The sequence below is a fragment of the Atractosteus spatula genome, chromosome 9 (genome assembly GCF_055471065.1).
Source record: "Atractosteus spatula isolate fAtrSpa1 chromosome 9, fAtrSpa1.hap1, whole genome shotgun sequence".
NCBI lineage: Eukaryota > Metazoa > Chordata > Actinopteri > Semionotiformes > Lepisosteidae > Atractosteus > Atractosteus spatula.
Genome location: NC_142714.1, coordinates 52,356,372 through 52,372,339, shown reverse-complemented (window position 1 = coordinate 52,372,339; position 15,968 = coordinate 52,356,372). Strand labels below are relative to the sequence as shown.

The 15,968-nt window shown below is 44.4% G+C and overlaps 2 protein-coding genes across 2 annotated transcripts; both read left to right on the top strand.

Moving 5' to 3' along the window:
- The first annotated feature begins 58 nt into the window (after window positions 1–58).
- taf7 (TAF7 RNA polymerase II, TATA box binding protein (TBP)-associated factor) lies at window positions 59–8,218 on the top strand. Its single transcript, XM_088924473.1, has 13 exons — window positions 59–121; window positions 397–461; window positions 612–688; window positions 786–864; window positions 1,382–1,515; window positions 1,843–1,966; window positions 2,300–2,358; window positions 3,703–3,775; window positions 4,037–4,150; window positions 4,552–4,746; window positions 5,696–5,808; window positions 6,323–6,382; window positions 7,186–8,218. Exons 2-13 carry the CDS (start codon window positions 422–424, stop codon window positions 7,228–7,230), a joined length of 1,113 nt encoding a protein of 370 aa, XP_088780599.1. The 5' UTR covers window positions 59–121; window positions 397–421; the 3' UTR covers window positions 7,231–8,218.
- Window positions 8,219–9,183: 965 nt separating this feature from the next.
- Window positions 9,184–15,909, top strand: LOC148828880 (uncharacterized). Its single transcript, XM_088925595.1, has 8 exons — window positions 9,184–9,279; window positions 9,926–10,105; window positions 10,467–10,655; window positions 11,061–11,237; window positions 11,545–11,686; window positions 13,176–13,720; window positions 14,198–14,339; window positions 14,801–15,909. The coding sequence occupies exons 1-8, from the start codon at window positions 9,184–9,186 to the stop codon at window positions 15,907–15,909; spliced, it is 2,580 nt and encodes an 859-aa protein (XP_088781721.1).
- The last annotated feature ends 59 nt before the right edge of the window (window positions 15,910–15,968 follow it).

The window sequence follows — 15,968 nt, the reverse complement described above, 5'->3', positions numbered from 1 at the left end:
CGTATTAAAACGACGAGAGCAAGGCGGACCCTTTGGAGAGGGGGAATTGTTGTTTATAGGTAGTCTTTTCAAGAGAGTATCCGGTTGTGTTGTTGTGGAGGAGGAGGGACAGTTGCTGTTGGTAAGTTCAGTACGTATTTCTTGCGGGATACAGTATGATTATATTTATGATTTTATTCTGCTGCCTCTAACTATATGTAACATATTATTTTAATAGGAGCCAGGGTGGTGCAGTTTATGTAGTTTGTTTTTTAGTTTACTTTATTCCCTGCACTATTTTTGAAAATTTGCATCAAAATCAATACGTTTGTTGAAGCACAAACAATAAACAACGATATCTCATATCGCCTAATCGCATCTTTCTCTGCCTAATAAAAATATCAATTTTCTTTACAGAGGACGTCGTATAACGCAAGTGTTTATGCAGAATAAGAAGATCAAAATGACTTCCAAAGCAAAAGGTTCGACATTTCTTTCTGTGCACTTCTTTACCTGTACATATTTATATCCGGATTTATTTAAATTTCGCTTAGATGGTAATGCTTAGTTAAGTCGATTTCATTACAAAAAGACGCCCTTAACTGTTGATGTCTTGATTTGTTCTCCTCCAGTGGGAAAGGCAGGCTCCAAAAACAAAGACGACGCGCCTCATGAGCTGGAGAGCCAGTTCATACTGCGGCTGCCCCCGGTACGGAACCTGAACCTCTCCGAGATCGGAGATGCCGAAATCGACCTCATGTACAGTAGTTTTCATTGAAACGTCCTCCTGTTTTTTTTTCTTGTAGGAATACGCCTCCACGGTTCGGAGAGTAGTGCAGTCTGGTAGCGTCAATCTGAAAGACAGACTGACCATTGAACTGCACGGTTCGTACTCTGGAAGAGTTCCTCGATTGCTCAGATATTACGGGCCTTAATCACTAATAATCGCCTGTCTGGATGTTGCACCGGCTTCATCATTCACTGTATCGCAAGAAACGAACTGGGTCGAGATACAGACGGAATAATCTGGCATATTTGACCATTTTCTAGACCCGATTTAAGGGTAAAAAAAACAACACCGAAACGACAGTTGTAATACATTTGTCCCTCTCAGCGTCCTTATTATATTAATAGTTCTTACAGTTCGGTAACTTGATATCTAGATCCATTTCAAGTGTTAAGACACCATACTGTATGTACTTAAAGAATCCTACACCAGTTCCTGAAAATGTAAAACTTGTTCTTATGTTATGGTGGTCATTTTATGAAGTCTATTTCTTTCCTAGTTATGATCAGTTGAGTTTGTGTAAGAGAATGCATTTCCCTGGAGTTACGACAGCTTCACCAGTTGTGGCCGTGTGCTTTCACACATGATCTCAAAACGAATGACCCCTCTGTGCAGCTGACGGGCGCCATGGGATCGTGAGAGTGGATCGCGTTCCTCTGGCCTGCAAGCTGGTGGACCTCCCCTGCATTATAGAGTCTCTGAAGACAGTGGATAAGAAAACCTTTTATAAGACTGCAGATGTTTGTCAGGTAAGAACGAAACATTCATAGGCATACTGTGCAAATTCATGTCTAGTTTTAAAATGTACATCTACTTTGATGCAATTAAGTTTTTAACTTAATTTCATTTTTATTAGGTTATATGCACAGTGTTATTGTGGATCTTTAAATCTGTTTTCCATTATTTAAGTGTGATTGATTTTATTTTTTCTCCACTGTTTAATTGTAATCTTTCTGTGGCATTTTTTCACAAATCCTAGGAAGTTGTCCCTTCCTAGTTATCATTCTAGTTATACAATTATGAATGGCTGACGCTCTTTGTGTTGAACTGTTCCAATGAATATTGTATGTACACAGATGCTGGTGTGCACAGTGGATGGAGACCTGTACCCCCCTCTAGAGGAACCCACAGGAACTGCAGAGCCCAAGAACAAGAAGAAAGACAAAGATAAAGACAAGAAGTTTATATGGAACCATGGCAGTGAGTATCCACCCTGCTCGCCTCGTTGCTTAAAACGTGTTGTTCCTTGTTTTTTCAGAGGCAGTATTATTATGAGCCTGGTTACAAAATAGCGTTAAAACACTTTGAAATTAAGTTTCAAATACGAGACTTAAGATGTAGCAAGGCAGTATTTTTTCTTTCGTTAGCAGTAGCTCTTCTGTGGGTTTATGCAGGTAGGTGGTTGCATTTACTTTTTTCTATGTGACAATAAACTGCGATGAGCCTTTTCAGAGCTTCCTGAAGATTTTCAAGTGACTGTGAACGGCAGTATACATATGAACAATAATAGTCGTCTTTGGTTTTACTGTCTAGTCACTCATCCCTTGAAAAACACCAGGAAGAGAAGATTCAGGAAAACTGCCAAGAAAAAGGTAAATTTTAATGTGTAAAGTTCATCTTCGTCTTCTTAAGTTTTCCTTCTTAAGTTGTCGCTTGTGTTTTTTAAAACATTTATTACTGTGTGAGCCAGTATTGAGATACTTTGAGAGTTTTTAGAAATATTAATCTGCTTTTTAGTTTTCCAAGTTTTGAGAGATAAGTATAGTTACACATAGAGCGGTTATGAAAATAGAAAATATCAGAAATAGACCAAGCGGGATAATTGATAAGTAAAATACCCCCAAAATCTTAAAGCTATGTCAAGACTATACCCAAGTTGTAGGTATATTGAGAGGCTCTTGAGATATTTGTTCTCTGGTATAGATTTTATGAAGATTTTATAAATAAGGCACACTGGGATAAACAAATATTTATTAATGATGGCAATAACACACTAAGAACACACATTTACAAACAAGGTGTATCGAAGGCCTACATCCTGACCAGACAAAAAAACTGCCAAATATTCAAATCCTGTATAATGTCTAACAGGCCAAAAAGAGACATAAACCTGTCCTCTTAATCAAACAGAATATGACCTACAGTTAAATCTATATCTCGTTAACTCTGGATAATACAAATTTAATGGGACCCTGAAGTAAATACATCCACTCACCAGGAGAAACTGTATAGAGGGATTCTCTGTACAGGAAATTCATGTTGAATGGCCAGCTCTCTCCACAAGGTTCAGATATGTAACTCAATCCTGGTTTTAAAGTCTCATCGGGACAAGGGCCTCCTGCCTGGCACTGTCTCTTCTCCCAACGTGGGTCTTTCTGTCTCTCCTCTCTCCATTCCCTTTTCTGTACTCTGTTTTTATCCTCTTTTCCTGCACATTTGATGACTCTTAATGATTTACCCAGAATTTTATTAACCAAGGTAAACCTTACGATTCCTTTGATCAGTGCGTCTCAGAACTTCTACAATACAGTAAGCACCTCAGCCCCTTTCTTGCTTTGAATCTCTCCTGAACTGCAAATGCTGACATTAGCTGGATGTTGACCATTGTCTCTAAATTCTTTAAATTGCCACTTCCAATAACTAGCAATATAAATAAAGCCCCCTGTTTTATATTGGCACAAGATGCATAAGGCAACCAGGGGGTGTTTCGACTGATAGAACCAAGAAAGAAAGAGATTTTATTTTCTCTTCAAATAAATCTCTTTTAAGATGTACTGAGCTCTTATGATTTTGTCTTCTGTTATCTCTAATGCATTTCCTTGCTCGTTTCCAGATGGTCCTATTAGTGGCAAATGTACTGTGTCTCTGAACATTTCCAGAGAGGCTGTTTAATGTGAGTTCTCAACTGTCTTAACACGGCGTGATTCATTTTACAGTACATTGAGTCTCCAGACGTGGAGAAGGAAGTGAAAAGGCTGCTCAGTACAGACGCCGAAGCTGTCAGTGTCCGTATCCTTTTCTTTGAGCGCCGCGTTTCAGTTTCTTTAAATATGTCTTCAGCTGTTTCCCATCTCAGCTGAAGGCGCCTTCAGAATAATTCCAGTGTGGTAAAAAAAAAGACAAATCTGTCTTTGTGGCGGAGGCTTTGTAACATACCTAGCTTATCAATAACAGCTCCGAATGCTGTGATGACACGGCGGTGCCCAATGGCCCCATGGTACAGAGCTTTGCAGATGTCTGCTGCATTTCCTTTGACCTTGCTGGCCACAGGGTGGGAGGTGATTGCAGAGGACGAGACCAAGGAGGCCGATAACCACGGGTCCCTGGCGAACCTGGACTCCTCTCCGGGCACATCGGGGCACAAGCTCGGCCATGGCTCCTCAGGTAGGGGTGCCGGGGTTCACCCAGGAACACACATATGCTGCTCGGTGACACTGTTGATTAAGGCACAGAGACACGGTGAGAAAAAAACAGTACGGCACATCCACTGCAGACCTCTTTTAAATTACTCAAGGCAACGCGATCATCTGTGTTGGTGCAGAGCCTGGGAGAAGGAGGACTCAAGCAGAGCACAGAGCCCTACAGTGTAGAGGGCATAGTGTTTAAAATACATGGACAGCCCCCTGTAGAGTCTTAGAGTTATAGTCTACTCTCATCTCCGGTGAGCTGTCAGAAATTAAGGTCTCAAAAACGGATAACAGTTTGCAAGTGCGTTGACTTGCCGCAGCGAGTCTGCTGCTCTGCGAGTCGACCCAGCGAGCGAATGGCCGGGTCTGTGTCTCCAGTGCAAAGAGACGAGCTGCGGGAGATCTTCAATGACATCAGCAGCAGCAGCGAGGAGGAGGAGGACGAGGGCGACCGGCACGAGGACGAGGACCTGAACATCATGGACACGGAGGAGGACCTGGAGCGGCAGCTGCGGGAGAAGCTGAACGAGTCCGACGGCCCGCGGGACGAGAGCGACGCCAACAGCCAGATCGGTGAGAGCGCGGGCAGGCAGGAGCGCCGTGTGGGCCGGCGGGTTTAAAACCGCATCCAGACAGAATGAATAGTTTATGCTGTGAATAGTCGTGAGGGAGTTTTTTTTCTTTGAAGTGCGTGTAAGCCCTGTGAAATAAATAGTTTTGATTTTTTTAGGTCAAGAGACGCGCTGTTCCACACGAGGGCAATAGAGTATCGAACAGATTAGCCCGAGGGGCTGTCGGAGCGGCCTACCAGCTCCTCCCCGCTCGGGGTGGCACAGGCCCAAGCAGAGCGAAGAGCTAAAAGCTCCCAGCCAGAAACCCGCGGGCAGCTGGATGCACAGGAGGCCTGCTCCTCGCTTTTCTTCTGGGGCTCCCGTGGTTACAGTAAAGGGGTGGAGCAGGAGTATTAATCATGCTCTCCATTTGAGTAGCAGTGTGTCGTGTCGGCAAGGATGACAAACTCAAAATTTAACTCCCTTTCGTCATGTCATTGGATTCATGCAGTAACTGCTTATAAAAGCAGTCTGCAAGTATAAGATTTTTTTCACAATCTAAATGTTTTACGTAAAATATAAATATAATATAAAGTGTAATGTAAGCCCGAAGTCGTGTATAACAGCCACACTGATTTTAGTAAGAGGATGAGTAAATATACTCAAAATACATCTCATAATTTTTTAACTGGATGTAAGTACATTTACTTGTCAGGCCCAGTTATTACTTTAATTCGCCCTGTGGTTTGTGAAATCCTGTCTAAAGGAAAGTGTTCCTACGACCATTTTCCTTTGGGGGGACCAGTATTTCCTCTGGGATGCTTCAAAATAGCAAGTGCTGTATAAATGCGAGGAATTGTAATTAATGATAATATCCCCTTATTCTATTGCACGGTCTCTTTCTTCACATACTCTGTCGTGGTGTTGCAGTAGGTTGTGTGTTGTCAAACACATCCTCTTGTTTCCTGCAGTCATGGAGTACCAGGTTCAGATCAACAGTGTGAAGGCAAAGCTGCAGGAGACCCAGGAGAAGAAGAAACACCAGGAGGAGCTGATCAGAAAGGTGGAGAACCAGGCCCTGAAGGTGAGGCCCCATACATCATGCGCAACTGCTACAGCCCAGTACCATGGGCTAGGACATGACACAGTACACAGGACCACTGCCGTTTCCAGCGTCTTTGTGTCATGTGGCTTGTGTCACACTGAAACGAGTTCATGGGAATGTTTTTGAAAAATACTATCTTTGGCATCGTCTAAGAAATCTTTCCAATAGTGTGCTGTGAGGTTTTCTTGGACTAACTTGAGAATTGATTGCGGGAAAACAAAATCGCTATTCAGATACAGTTTATTTTAGACTATTGAGCACCTCCCTGATGCGAAGGGTTCATGTAGAAGTCTGCACAAGACAGCACATGAAGTGTTTATTTTTTCTGTTTCTAGAATTAAAATTTCGCTCTGAATCCGATGACTATTAAGACGTGTAGGTGTCATATCTGGGAGCCCTTTGTATTTCTAGACACCTGCCCCTCCGTTCAGTGTCTTGTAAGTAATGGAATCTGCCTGCTGTTAATGATGTTGTTGTTGTTGTTGTTGTTTAGAATCGCTTCCAGACTTTACTGAATGAGATAATCCGCCAAGAAGAGCGTCAGCTGGAGCAGGTAAGAAGGAGCTTTAATGGCTTGAAGACTTAACCATTCTAACCATTTATAACCATTAAATCGTCAGTTTCTCTAGAGCTGGAATTGAGTAGGAATCGATTAGGCGGGGCATCCTTTACATTCGTTTTGAATAAAAGTCTGAATGCCCTTCATCCCCGCCAGGACCAAAATGACTCTAATTGAACAAATCGCTAGAATATTCGCTTGATCTGTAAGTTTAGAAGCAGGGGGTTAGGGGTGATAGTATGGGGGCTGGGGCCTCCCCGAGATCAGGGGAAGACTCCTGTTCTCTATCCCCTGCAGTCATCAGGTTCTACAGACGGGCTTCTGGGCATAACTGAAGTGGAATCGACCAGATCTTAAAAAGTGAAGGACGAGGCGCCTTAAGCAGTCTTATCTGTTGTTCCATAAAATACATGTAACCTCGTGCAACAACACCTGATGGAGATGGGGGACACCTTGGCCTCCTGTCTTCAAGGGCACCTTGCTCTGGTGCTGGAGGGGCCGGCGTGTCTGTGGGTTTTCATTCCAGCTGAGCTCTTGATGACAAAATCCATTCATTACTGAACCAATTCTCCAGCACCTTCCAGCTCTTCAGGTGTTGCTTCTTTAAAATATAACTTGAAAAATCTGCAGACAGGTTGGACTACTCTGTTTTCATGAGAATGCTTACAAAGGTTATCAGAGTGGTGATAGTGACTTAAGCTTATAATTAAAAACAGGTTCTTAAACGTGCCAGATTAATTCGCAGATACCTTATGTGACCTCCACTTCTAACACAGTTACTGTTTTTATCCCAACAGCTGGCCTCTCTGCAGGAACAGCTGGATTCCCTTATTGAGAAGTAACAGCAGATGGCAGTATAAGCAGAATCAAAAGACAGTTTCATCAGGACAAAACAGAGTCCTAAGGACAGTACCTACAGCGCCTTGGTTTATTTCCCAGATATTGTGTTACTGTTAATGCCACAGAGCTGTCAAGGGCTGTAGAATGATATGTGTAAAACATTGCTGTGGTATTGTGCATGTATAGGCTAAAGATGTGGCCATGTTCACTGATAGACTTTCACATTAGGTGAGACTTTAAAACTGCCTTTTAATGGAGATGTGTAATTGGACAAATTGAACAGTACACCTTTAAAGAAATTAAGTTTGTTGATTAATGCCTGTGAGCAGTCATCTTTGTGATGCTGCTCTACTGTGAAGTCCTGCCAATCATAAGACTACTTGAACAGAAGAACAGTGTGGCTGATATGTTTCTGGTTCAGTTTGGATCTGTGTTATGCTTTTACTGCCCACCAGCACTAAGAACTGATTTTCAGCACGGAAACCATATTCTATTCCTACCCATGCCTTTCAGTTTAAGGGCAGTCCTGTTAAACATGGAGTCTTATTGTCTTATAGGAACACCTCCAGTTTATGGTGTGTTAGGTTCAGGCACATTAAATTTTGAAAATACTTATTAATCAAATTTTATAGCGCCAGATGTGGCAGAACTGTGTGAAGGCTCAGCTGTGTGATGAGAGGTGAAATGGCTGCTAACTTTGACCTTGTACATGCAGAAGGTGGAACTGGAAATCGGTTTAGATGATTCTATATACCCCAGTGATGTGAAATGTTAAGAGCTATTTTGATATTCATTTCCATTATTACAGTGTATTAATGCACTATATGTCCAGGTTTAATGTTGTTTTTTTTCAGTTTTACACACTTCAGTAAACTTTTATATGATGTAAGATGGTTGTAACAGTGATTACGCATTCCTTGTAATGTTTTTTTGAATTATGGAAAACCTTCCATATTATGCTTTAATAAAGATTATTGGGCCAAAGCCTAATACAATGGACACTTTTTATTATTTTTTTAAGAAAAGACTTTAAACTTTATTAGCAGAGGTTAATAGCAATAATAGTGACCCTCGTGTTTGTGAGCTTAACTCTGTGCCCAGTGCCGTCCTAGATCATGTAAGAGCTGAGATCAGTCTAATTGTGGAGATAAAGAAAACTGTTATTATCCTGTTATTGTCAAGGCAGATGAAAATACAACTGTCTAGTCCTGTTGTATAACTGTAATAACATGGGATCGACACGAGAGGGTGCTGAATAGTTCACCCGGTGTGTGTAAATAGTATAATCGGGTAAAAATGCACCATCCCACATGGGTTTAATTTGGGCTTGTGAGGAGAGTGGAGCTGGTGGTGTAGGTCACTAGGGAAGTCTGAATATAGTTTGTAGCAGTTGAGGGATGGTAGAAGCCGCCCTTCCTAAAGCAGTATTTGTTCATTATTTAGTAGCAGTCTTTTAAATTGTTGAAAACTTGTCTATTTTCATGTGAAAAGGCCAGGAAGCCCCCTGGACTGTAAAATAAAATGCTGGTGTTTTGGAGTGTTTTGGGCATAAAGGTCCCCTGAGCCATGCCAGCAGAAGAGAAGGATTTTCCATGCAACAAACGTTTTAATTTCTTTCTAAAAGAAGGTGCGTTCCTGCCGTCACCTTGCACAAGCGCATGCGCAGGTCGCCTGCTGCTTGCTGTCGGAGGATTAGGGAGAAGGTTCTGGGGATTTACTTGACAGATTACAGCGGCCAGCCTGCTAATCCAGCCATCTGTCAGAGAGCAGCCGGGCAGGAGGGAGCACTGCTGGGCTGTGGAGCTGCGCTTGCATCACGGCCTGCTTGCAAGCTCATCAAGAAGGAAAAATCTCCAATAAACAGCTGCTTAGAAGGTCTTCGGTCTCTGAGACCTAATCTTGGAAAATACTTTTTCTCTCGTATCGCTGCCGAAAGAGGGGGGGGACACACAAGGATGGAGGAAATGTACCTCCTGAATATTGAAGGGGTGAGGAAAAAGATCCTCCACGGAGGTCAGGGTGACCTCGCCAAATTTCGGAACGGAACCAAGGTAAGAGGCAGGGGTCTGTTTTCCCAAACTCTGTTTTTCGTGACCAAAAATCCAACCTGTTTTTGTCTTCCTGTCCTATTCTAACTCGGATCCTAATTTAAAAAAATTCCACCTTTAATCCACATAGCGGCTGCTGCCAAATAAATTTCCCTACCCTTTAGCGGAGACGTCTTTTCCAAAATCACAACTGCGCACATTTTCCCCTCCTGTTGTTTCTCTAGTGGAGGAAAGGTCTTCATCAAAATATAAGGACATCAACATGGCCCAGTGTCTCAAGATGACAAGCATTGAATGCACTCAAATGCATTTCTACATTCCACAGCTGGGGCCTTTTGTTTGAACTTCTATTCTGTGCATTTGGCTGCTGCTCCCTGAGACAGGCCCAGAATGGAAATGGCACTGTTTAAGCGGAGTAAAGGTTTGGTAGCGTGTCTAATCTGTTACAGAGCAAACTGTTTTAATGGCTCTGAATGGGAGGTAGGCCTTTGCTTTTCCCAAGAGTCCCTGAAGGTGGTGCTGACAGGATCAGCTCCTGTGTGTGACAATCCAATAAAAATATATGGGTTCACATAATCCCTCTTATCTCAGGTGCACTCTCTTCTCTTATTCTTCCCTTCTCTCTCCCTCACTCTTCCCATCTCCAAAGCTGGTGTTCCACTTCCAGACGCTGGCGTGCAATTTCGAGCGGACTGTGATCGACGACAGTCGCCGAGGCAAGGCTCCCATGGAGATCATCGTGGGGAAGATGTTCAAGATGGAGATCTGGGAGACTCTGCTCACCTCCATGCGGATTGGAGAGGTGGCAGAGTTCTGGTGTGACACTATAGTAAGTCCAGCACCCACAGCCCTAAGTTTTAAGCCCCTTTCTTTTGTACTCCTTGCAAAGGCTGACCGAAACCAAATGTTTGGCTGAAAATGTTGACTTTGGTTTTCAATCCCTGGAGCTGGGGGGGGGCAAAGCTTTGTCGAGCCCTGCAGGAATGGTATGAGAAGTCTTCTGCTTGTGTGACACCTAAACACAATCTACAAGAACCATTTCTTCGTTCCCAAATACCAGTCGTTCTTTTGTGAGGAAACATGAAGTAGAACTCAAAACTCAATTTTATTTTATCGTCATCGTTAAGTGCAATCCTGTCTAGGTGTCCCATCTTGTCCAGTGCCCCTGAAGATCTGTCTCCCCTGCTCAGCATACAGGACTGTACCCCGTCGTGTCCAGGGGGATCCGCCTGATCGCCGAGGGGAAGGATCCCCTGGAGGGGCAGAGGCACATGTGTGGGCTGGGGAACATGTTTGACTATCACTGCATGGGCTACAAGGACCTGAACGAGCTCATGAAGGAGCCCCAGCCCCTCATCTTCGTCATGGAGCTAATCCAGGTCAGTGACCTTTTTGCACCTTGGATGCTTCTAAAAGAATTCAAGCCTGTGTGATAAGCAAAGGCAAAGGTTTTTCATGCAAATTTATCATGCAGTTAACTATGGTGAGGAACAGAATAGAACAAGGAGATGCTTTACTATGTATCAGTTCATCCTCAACACTCAACCTTTGGCCACTTATCTTGTTGTCCAGGCTAAACTGGCAGAGCCTGGCCTCCATCAATTCTTCCTTAATTCTCTGCCTGGTTTCAGCCTGATTGTGGTGGATGAAGTGGGACACTTCCTATGCCTAAACACCTCATAATCCTTTGCCTTCAGAAGCTCTGTGGGAACACAAAGAATGGCTTCGCTTGAGCGTTCTCCTGCTCCAGTTGGCTGATCAGCCTTGGCCTCTGTCTCCCCCAGGTGGACGATCCTTTGTCGTACAAGAGGGACTCCTGGGCCATGGACACCGATGAGAAGCTGCAGGCCGTCCCGCAGCTGCACAGTGAGGGAAACGCGCTGGTCAAGCAGAGGCGCTTCCGGGCGGCAGCCAGGAAGTATCAGGAGGCCGTGATCCTGCTGAGGAACGTGCAGGCCAAGGTGCGAGTGCCTGGAGCGGGGAAGCAAGCGCTTTCTGGGCTCGGCTCAGGCTGCGCTCAGTCCCAGGTTACAGGTAGAACAAGGAAGGGATGAAGAGTAAGGAGGCTGGGAATGAATATAATATCTAAGTAGATTCATCAAGTGAGCACATGCCTTTGGATACTATATCCCTACTGTAGCAGAATTTTCATACCCCCTTCTAAGTTTGCAAACATTTTCTGCACAGAGGTGCATCAATGAGCATAAAAACAGCGGCCATAGTTGGCATGCAGGAAGTGATCAGGGATGTGCGCTGTGTTCCCTGCAGGAGAAACCAGGCGAGGAAGAATACCTGAAGCTGGGGAGGCTCATCACGCCACTGGTGCTGAACTACTGCCAGTGCATGCTGGAACTGGGGGAGTTCTACGAGGTCCTGGAGCACACCTCGGAGCTGATCCACAGGCACAAAGGTATCCGGCCCCACTCCAGAGGCACCAGCTGTAGCAGGGAAAACACCGGGCACGCAATCCTGCTTATCCTCTGATGATTGCAAAGACAGCTCTGAACGTCACTTACAAACAGAAGTATTTGTGTCCTGCATAAGCTACGCAAAATAAGGAAAAGCTACAGCACTATGAAGGCCAAAATCGTGTATTTACATTAGTATAAAGAAATTAGCAATTTATAGTTTATATAACTAACATTTTTACATTGTATTATATACAATTTATTAGAATTGCAATTGTGTATTAATACTGTTTTGCAGTACCGACGAATACTAAAACAGAGTTATAACAGAAATTTGAGAGGAAGGGTAGATCTTAATCTTGCACCCTAGTCTTCCTGAAGGTGCTCTCTCTCGTACTCCTCCCGCCACCCCGTCTACTATCCTGCAGCAGCTCCCTTACTCAGTCCTGGCAGTCTGAGAGCTAGTTTGGTACACTTTTACACAGGTGCCTGTGAGTCAGTGTGTAAAGGCTGACAGCTGTGGTTTCTCCCAGTGCTGTTAGAGCCGAGCTGCAGGCTGTTCAAGTGATGGCTGCTTGAATAAGACTCGCAGTGTGGCAGCGTGATCCTCTTATCTCTGCAGCAGTGAGTCTCCCTCGCTGCACTATTCCCTCACTTGCTCACTATGTCACTATTCGCTCTGCCTCTCTCTTAGCATCTCACTCATCTCCAGTCCATTACTGTCATCAGGTCGCTTTCACAGCGGCTGAAGCTCAAATTATTTTTGATTTTGCTGCGATGACTCCGATGTTGTCAGAGGCAGCAGGATTCTTTTTAAAATGTTCAGACGATCAATGATTTAAAGGAAACATAACAGAAAGTAACATAAATGGAAAAATAAAGGCCTGCTGAAACTCACAAGCCAGCTGTGATTTAAAGGGATTTTGCGTTCTTAAATTCCGCCTTCCTCTTTTTTTTGGTTCAGCTGAATTTTAATGTAGCTGTAACAACTGTAACCTCATTACAGTACGTTTGCATTTGTTAAAATACTGTACTTGATCACTTTGAGATTCTGTGGCATGTATGTTTTTAAAATAAAATAAAAAAATACAAGATGCATTTTCCAGAGGACCACAATTTCAAAAAAGATTTCATGAAGTGTGCAGGTGAGTTCTCCGAAAAGACAGTGAAAAAGACCATCTTTTAAACCTTATTGAACATGAATGTTCTGGTATTTAAAACCTTGCGTTTCCATTTTGTAGACTAAACATTTTGCCTCAAAAGAATTGTCTGAAGAACTGCATCTTTTCAATTACATACCCCACATACATTTTTATGAGTCTCTAGGAAGCAAAAATGAGTGCAGTGCTTTGTAAATGTACTTTAAATGATATGAAAGACACAAAAGCAAAACCTGGAGTGGGGAGACTGAATTGATTTGTATTTGATAGGACAGGAGCCGCAGCAGTTTTTTAAAAAATATCTCATCTTTGCACAATGTTTTTCTGACAGACAATGTTAAAGCCTTTTACAAGAGAGCAAAGGCCCACGCAGCTGTGTGGAATGAGAAGGAAGCTCGACAGGACTTCCTGATGGTGGCCAGCCTGGACAGCTCACTGGCCCCCCTCGTGCAGAGAGAGCTCAGGCTCCTGAAGGAGAGGATGGCTGAGAAGTACTGCGAAGAAAAGAAGACCTACTGGGGAATCCTGGGAGACAGGGCGGGGGATGGAGAAGAACAGGAAAAGGAAATCAGCCGGGAAGGAGAAGGAATACAGGATACAAACGAGGCACAGGACACTCCAGAGAGAAGGAGCCAGCTGGTGGTCACAAGCAAGGGGTGGAGAGCCCATCAGAGCACAGAGCAAAGTCAAGAGCAGCTGCAGAGGACCGGTGAGAGTGGAGCTTCTGGACATGGGGGAAAGGGAAGAGAGGAAATGCTGAGGCTGGTTCCCCTGCTCCACAATGAGGGCAACTACCTAATGAAGGAGAAACGCTTCCAGGAAGCATCTGAGAAGTACAAAGAAGCCATGGATTATGTGAAGTTCATACAGGCCAAGGTGAGCTTGCAGAACCTTGTGCTTCAGTCATGGCTCTGCAAATGTTGAGGGACAGTTAGTGAACAATTGCCAATCATGTCTGCTCCACACAACTTTGCGTTTCATGGTCATCCTGCAGATATAAAGCTGCATGAAAGGCCCATATGATTTCATCATATAGCTTAGGCTTGTTCATGTCGAGCAGAGACAGTGGTATCTAGTAAAATCTTTCAAAAATAATTAAAGATGATCTAGAATCATAAGATTTCTTTAAGGATGAAATTCAAATTCTGTGTAAAAATCCTATCAGGTCTATCATGACACACATATATATATATATGCTTAAAATTACAAATACTTTCTGAAACATCAAATGCAAAATATCTGGGAAGGGACATGATTTTGTATGGGAGTTAATGCCAAACCTTAAAAAGTAGCATGCACATAGGTGTACTGTAGTTACTGGCTGTAAGGTTCTGACAGCCTTTGTCTGAGCAGGAGGATCCTCAGGAGGAGGACTGGAAGTCTCTGGAAAAGGTGCTGCTCCCCCTGGTGCTCAATTACTGCCAGTGCAAGCTAGAGCTGGAGGAGTACTACGAGGTGCTGGCGCACACTACTGAACTGCTCAAGAGACACAAAGGTACAGCACTACCTCCACTGGGTAAAGCCTACTCAGCTCTGTCTTATTACTGTTACTAATTTGTCTGACACTTTCCTGCACCTATTGATACAGCTGGGTATTTAACTGGAGCAATTAGGGTGACATAACTTTCCTAAAGGATACAACCAGTGTTTCACCTTTAAACCAGACCATTGCTCAACATTGCTGCCCTTTTAAACAATCTGTCATACTGGCTGTGCAAATGTCTGTTTTTTCCCACAGTACAGGTATTTCCATACCAGTGGGATAAACATAAATCTCCTAAGACTGTCTGCATCAGACCCTGCACAAGCTCAATGCAGCGTGCACTGCAGTGTTTGTGCCTGCTCTACTCTGGGCTTGGCATTCTTCTGCATACCACTGACAAGGTAGCTCATTGTATTTTTTGCAGAAGAGCTTTACTAAGTTTTTGCCTCGGTGCTTCCCTCTCTGCCCCTCAGGCAACGTAAAAGCCTTCTACAAGCGAGCGCGGGCGCACGCGGCTCTCTGCCACGACCAGCAGGCTCGGGGGGACTTCCTGATGGTCTGCAAGCTGGACCCCTCCTTCGCTCCCAGCGTGCGCAGAGAGCTGAAGGCGCTGGGGGAGATGATGAGAGCCAGGAGCACCCGGGCGCGGAAGAGCTGCTGGAGAGGTGCAGAGGACAAGCAGCGGCAGCAGGAGGGACTAATGGGAGACGAGCACGGGGCGGAGCGGAACAGCTGGGGGCCAGGCCACAGCTCTGAGGCCTGTAGAGCTCCGGCAACAGGCAGAATTAAAGGCAACGGGAATGAAGAGGAGGTGCAGAACCAGTGCTCAGAGTTGGGAATCGAAGAAAGTCTTGGGGGAGCAAATACAGAGGACCATGCAGTTGGAGGTAAGGAGAACAGTAAAGTCTGGGGTGCAACCCAAAGAGTTGGTCTGAAAGATCGACGTAACAATACTGAAGGTTTTATTGAAGAAAGTGTTGCATCTACTATGGTGAGCTCCACTAATGAAAGCAAGGGGACAGACGCTGAAGAAGCCAATAAAAGCTTGATGACAAATGCTGAAGCAGGCAATAAATGCTCTGAGACAGATGCTGAAGGAGCCAATGAAAGCAAGGGGGCAGATACTGAAGCAGCCAATGAAAGCAATGGGGCAGATACTGAAGCAGCCAATGAAGCCACAAAGACAGATGCTGAAGCAGCCAATGAAAGCAAGGGGACAGCTACTGAAGCAGCCAATGAAGCCACAACGACAGATGCTGAAGCAGCCAATGAAAGCAAGGGGACAGATACTGAAGCAGCCAATGAAAGCTCAGCATTGGGTGCCCCAGTAGAAGAAGCCAGCCACCAGGATGTGAAAGCCACACCGCAGGACAGGGCTGGTGGCAGTGCAGGGGTGAACGGGACTGGAGCCAGTGGAAAGGGGGATACTGCTTCACAGTTCGCAGACAGAACCAACCTCAGCAAAGACACAGCCACAGGCCCAGAGCTAGAGAAGAAGCAGGCCAGCTTCCGAGATACCATGACTGATTGGCACGAGATCACAACAGATAGCATTGAGCTCGCAATTGAGGAAGCTAATTAGAATTTATAAGTATTGAATGGGAAGAGAATATGGATACAGCGGCTGCTGAGAATTCATTA

Excerpts from the sequence above, each read along its gene's own strand:
- LOC148828880 (XM_088925595.1), top strand. The coding sequence starts at position 9,184 with ATGGAGGAAATGTACCTCCTGAATATTGAAGGGGTGAGGAAAAAGATC. Across the intron at positions 11,238-11,544 it reads TGAGGAACGTGCAGGCCAAG|GAGAAACCAGGCGAGGAAGA; the intron begins GTGCGAGTGCCT and ends TGTTCCCTGCAG. Across the intron at positions 14,340-14,800 it reads ACTGCTCAAGAGACACAAAG|GCAACGTAAAAGCCTTCTAC; the intron begins GTACAGCACTAC and ends TCTGCCCCTCAG.
- taf7 (XM_088924473.1), top strand. The coding sequence starts at position 422 with ATGCAGAATAAGAAGATCAAAATGACTTCCAAAGCAAAAG. Across the intron at positions 689-785 it reads TCATACTGCGGCTGCCCCCG|GAATACGCCTCCACGGTTCG; the intron begins GTACGGAACCTG and ends TTTTTCTTGTAG. Across the intron at positions 865-1,381 it reads ACTGACCATTGAACTGCACG|CTGACGGGCGCCATGGGATC; the intron begins GTTCGTACTCTG and ends CCCTCTGTGCAG.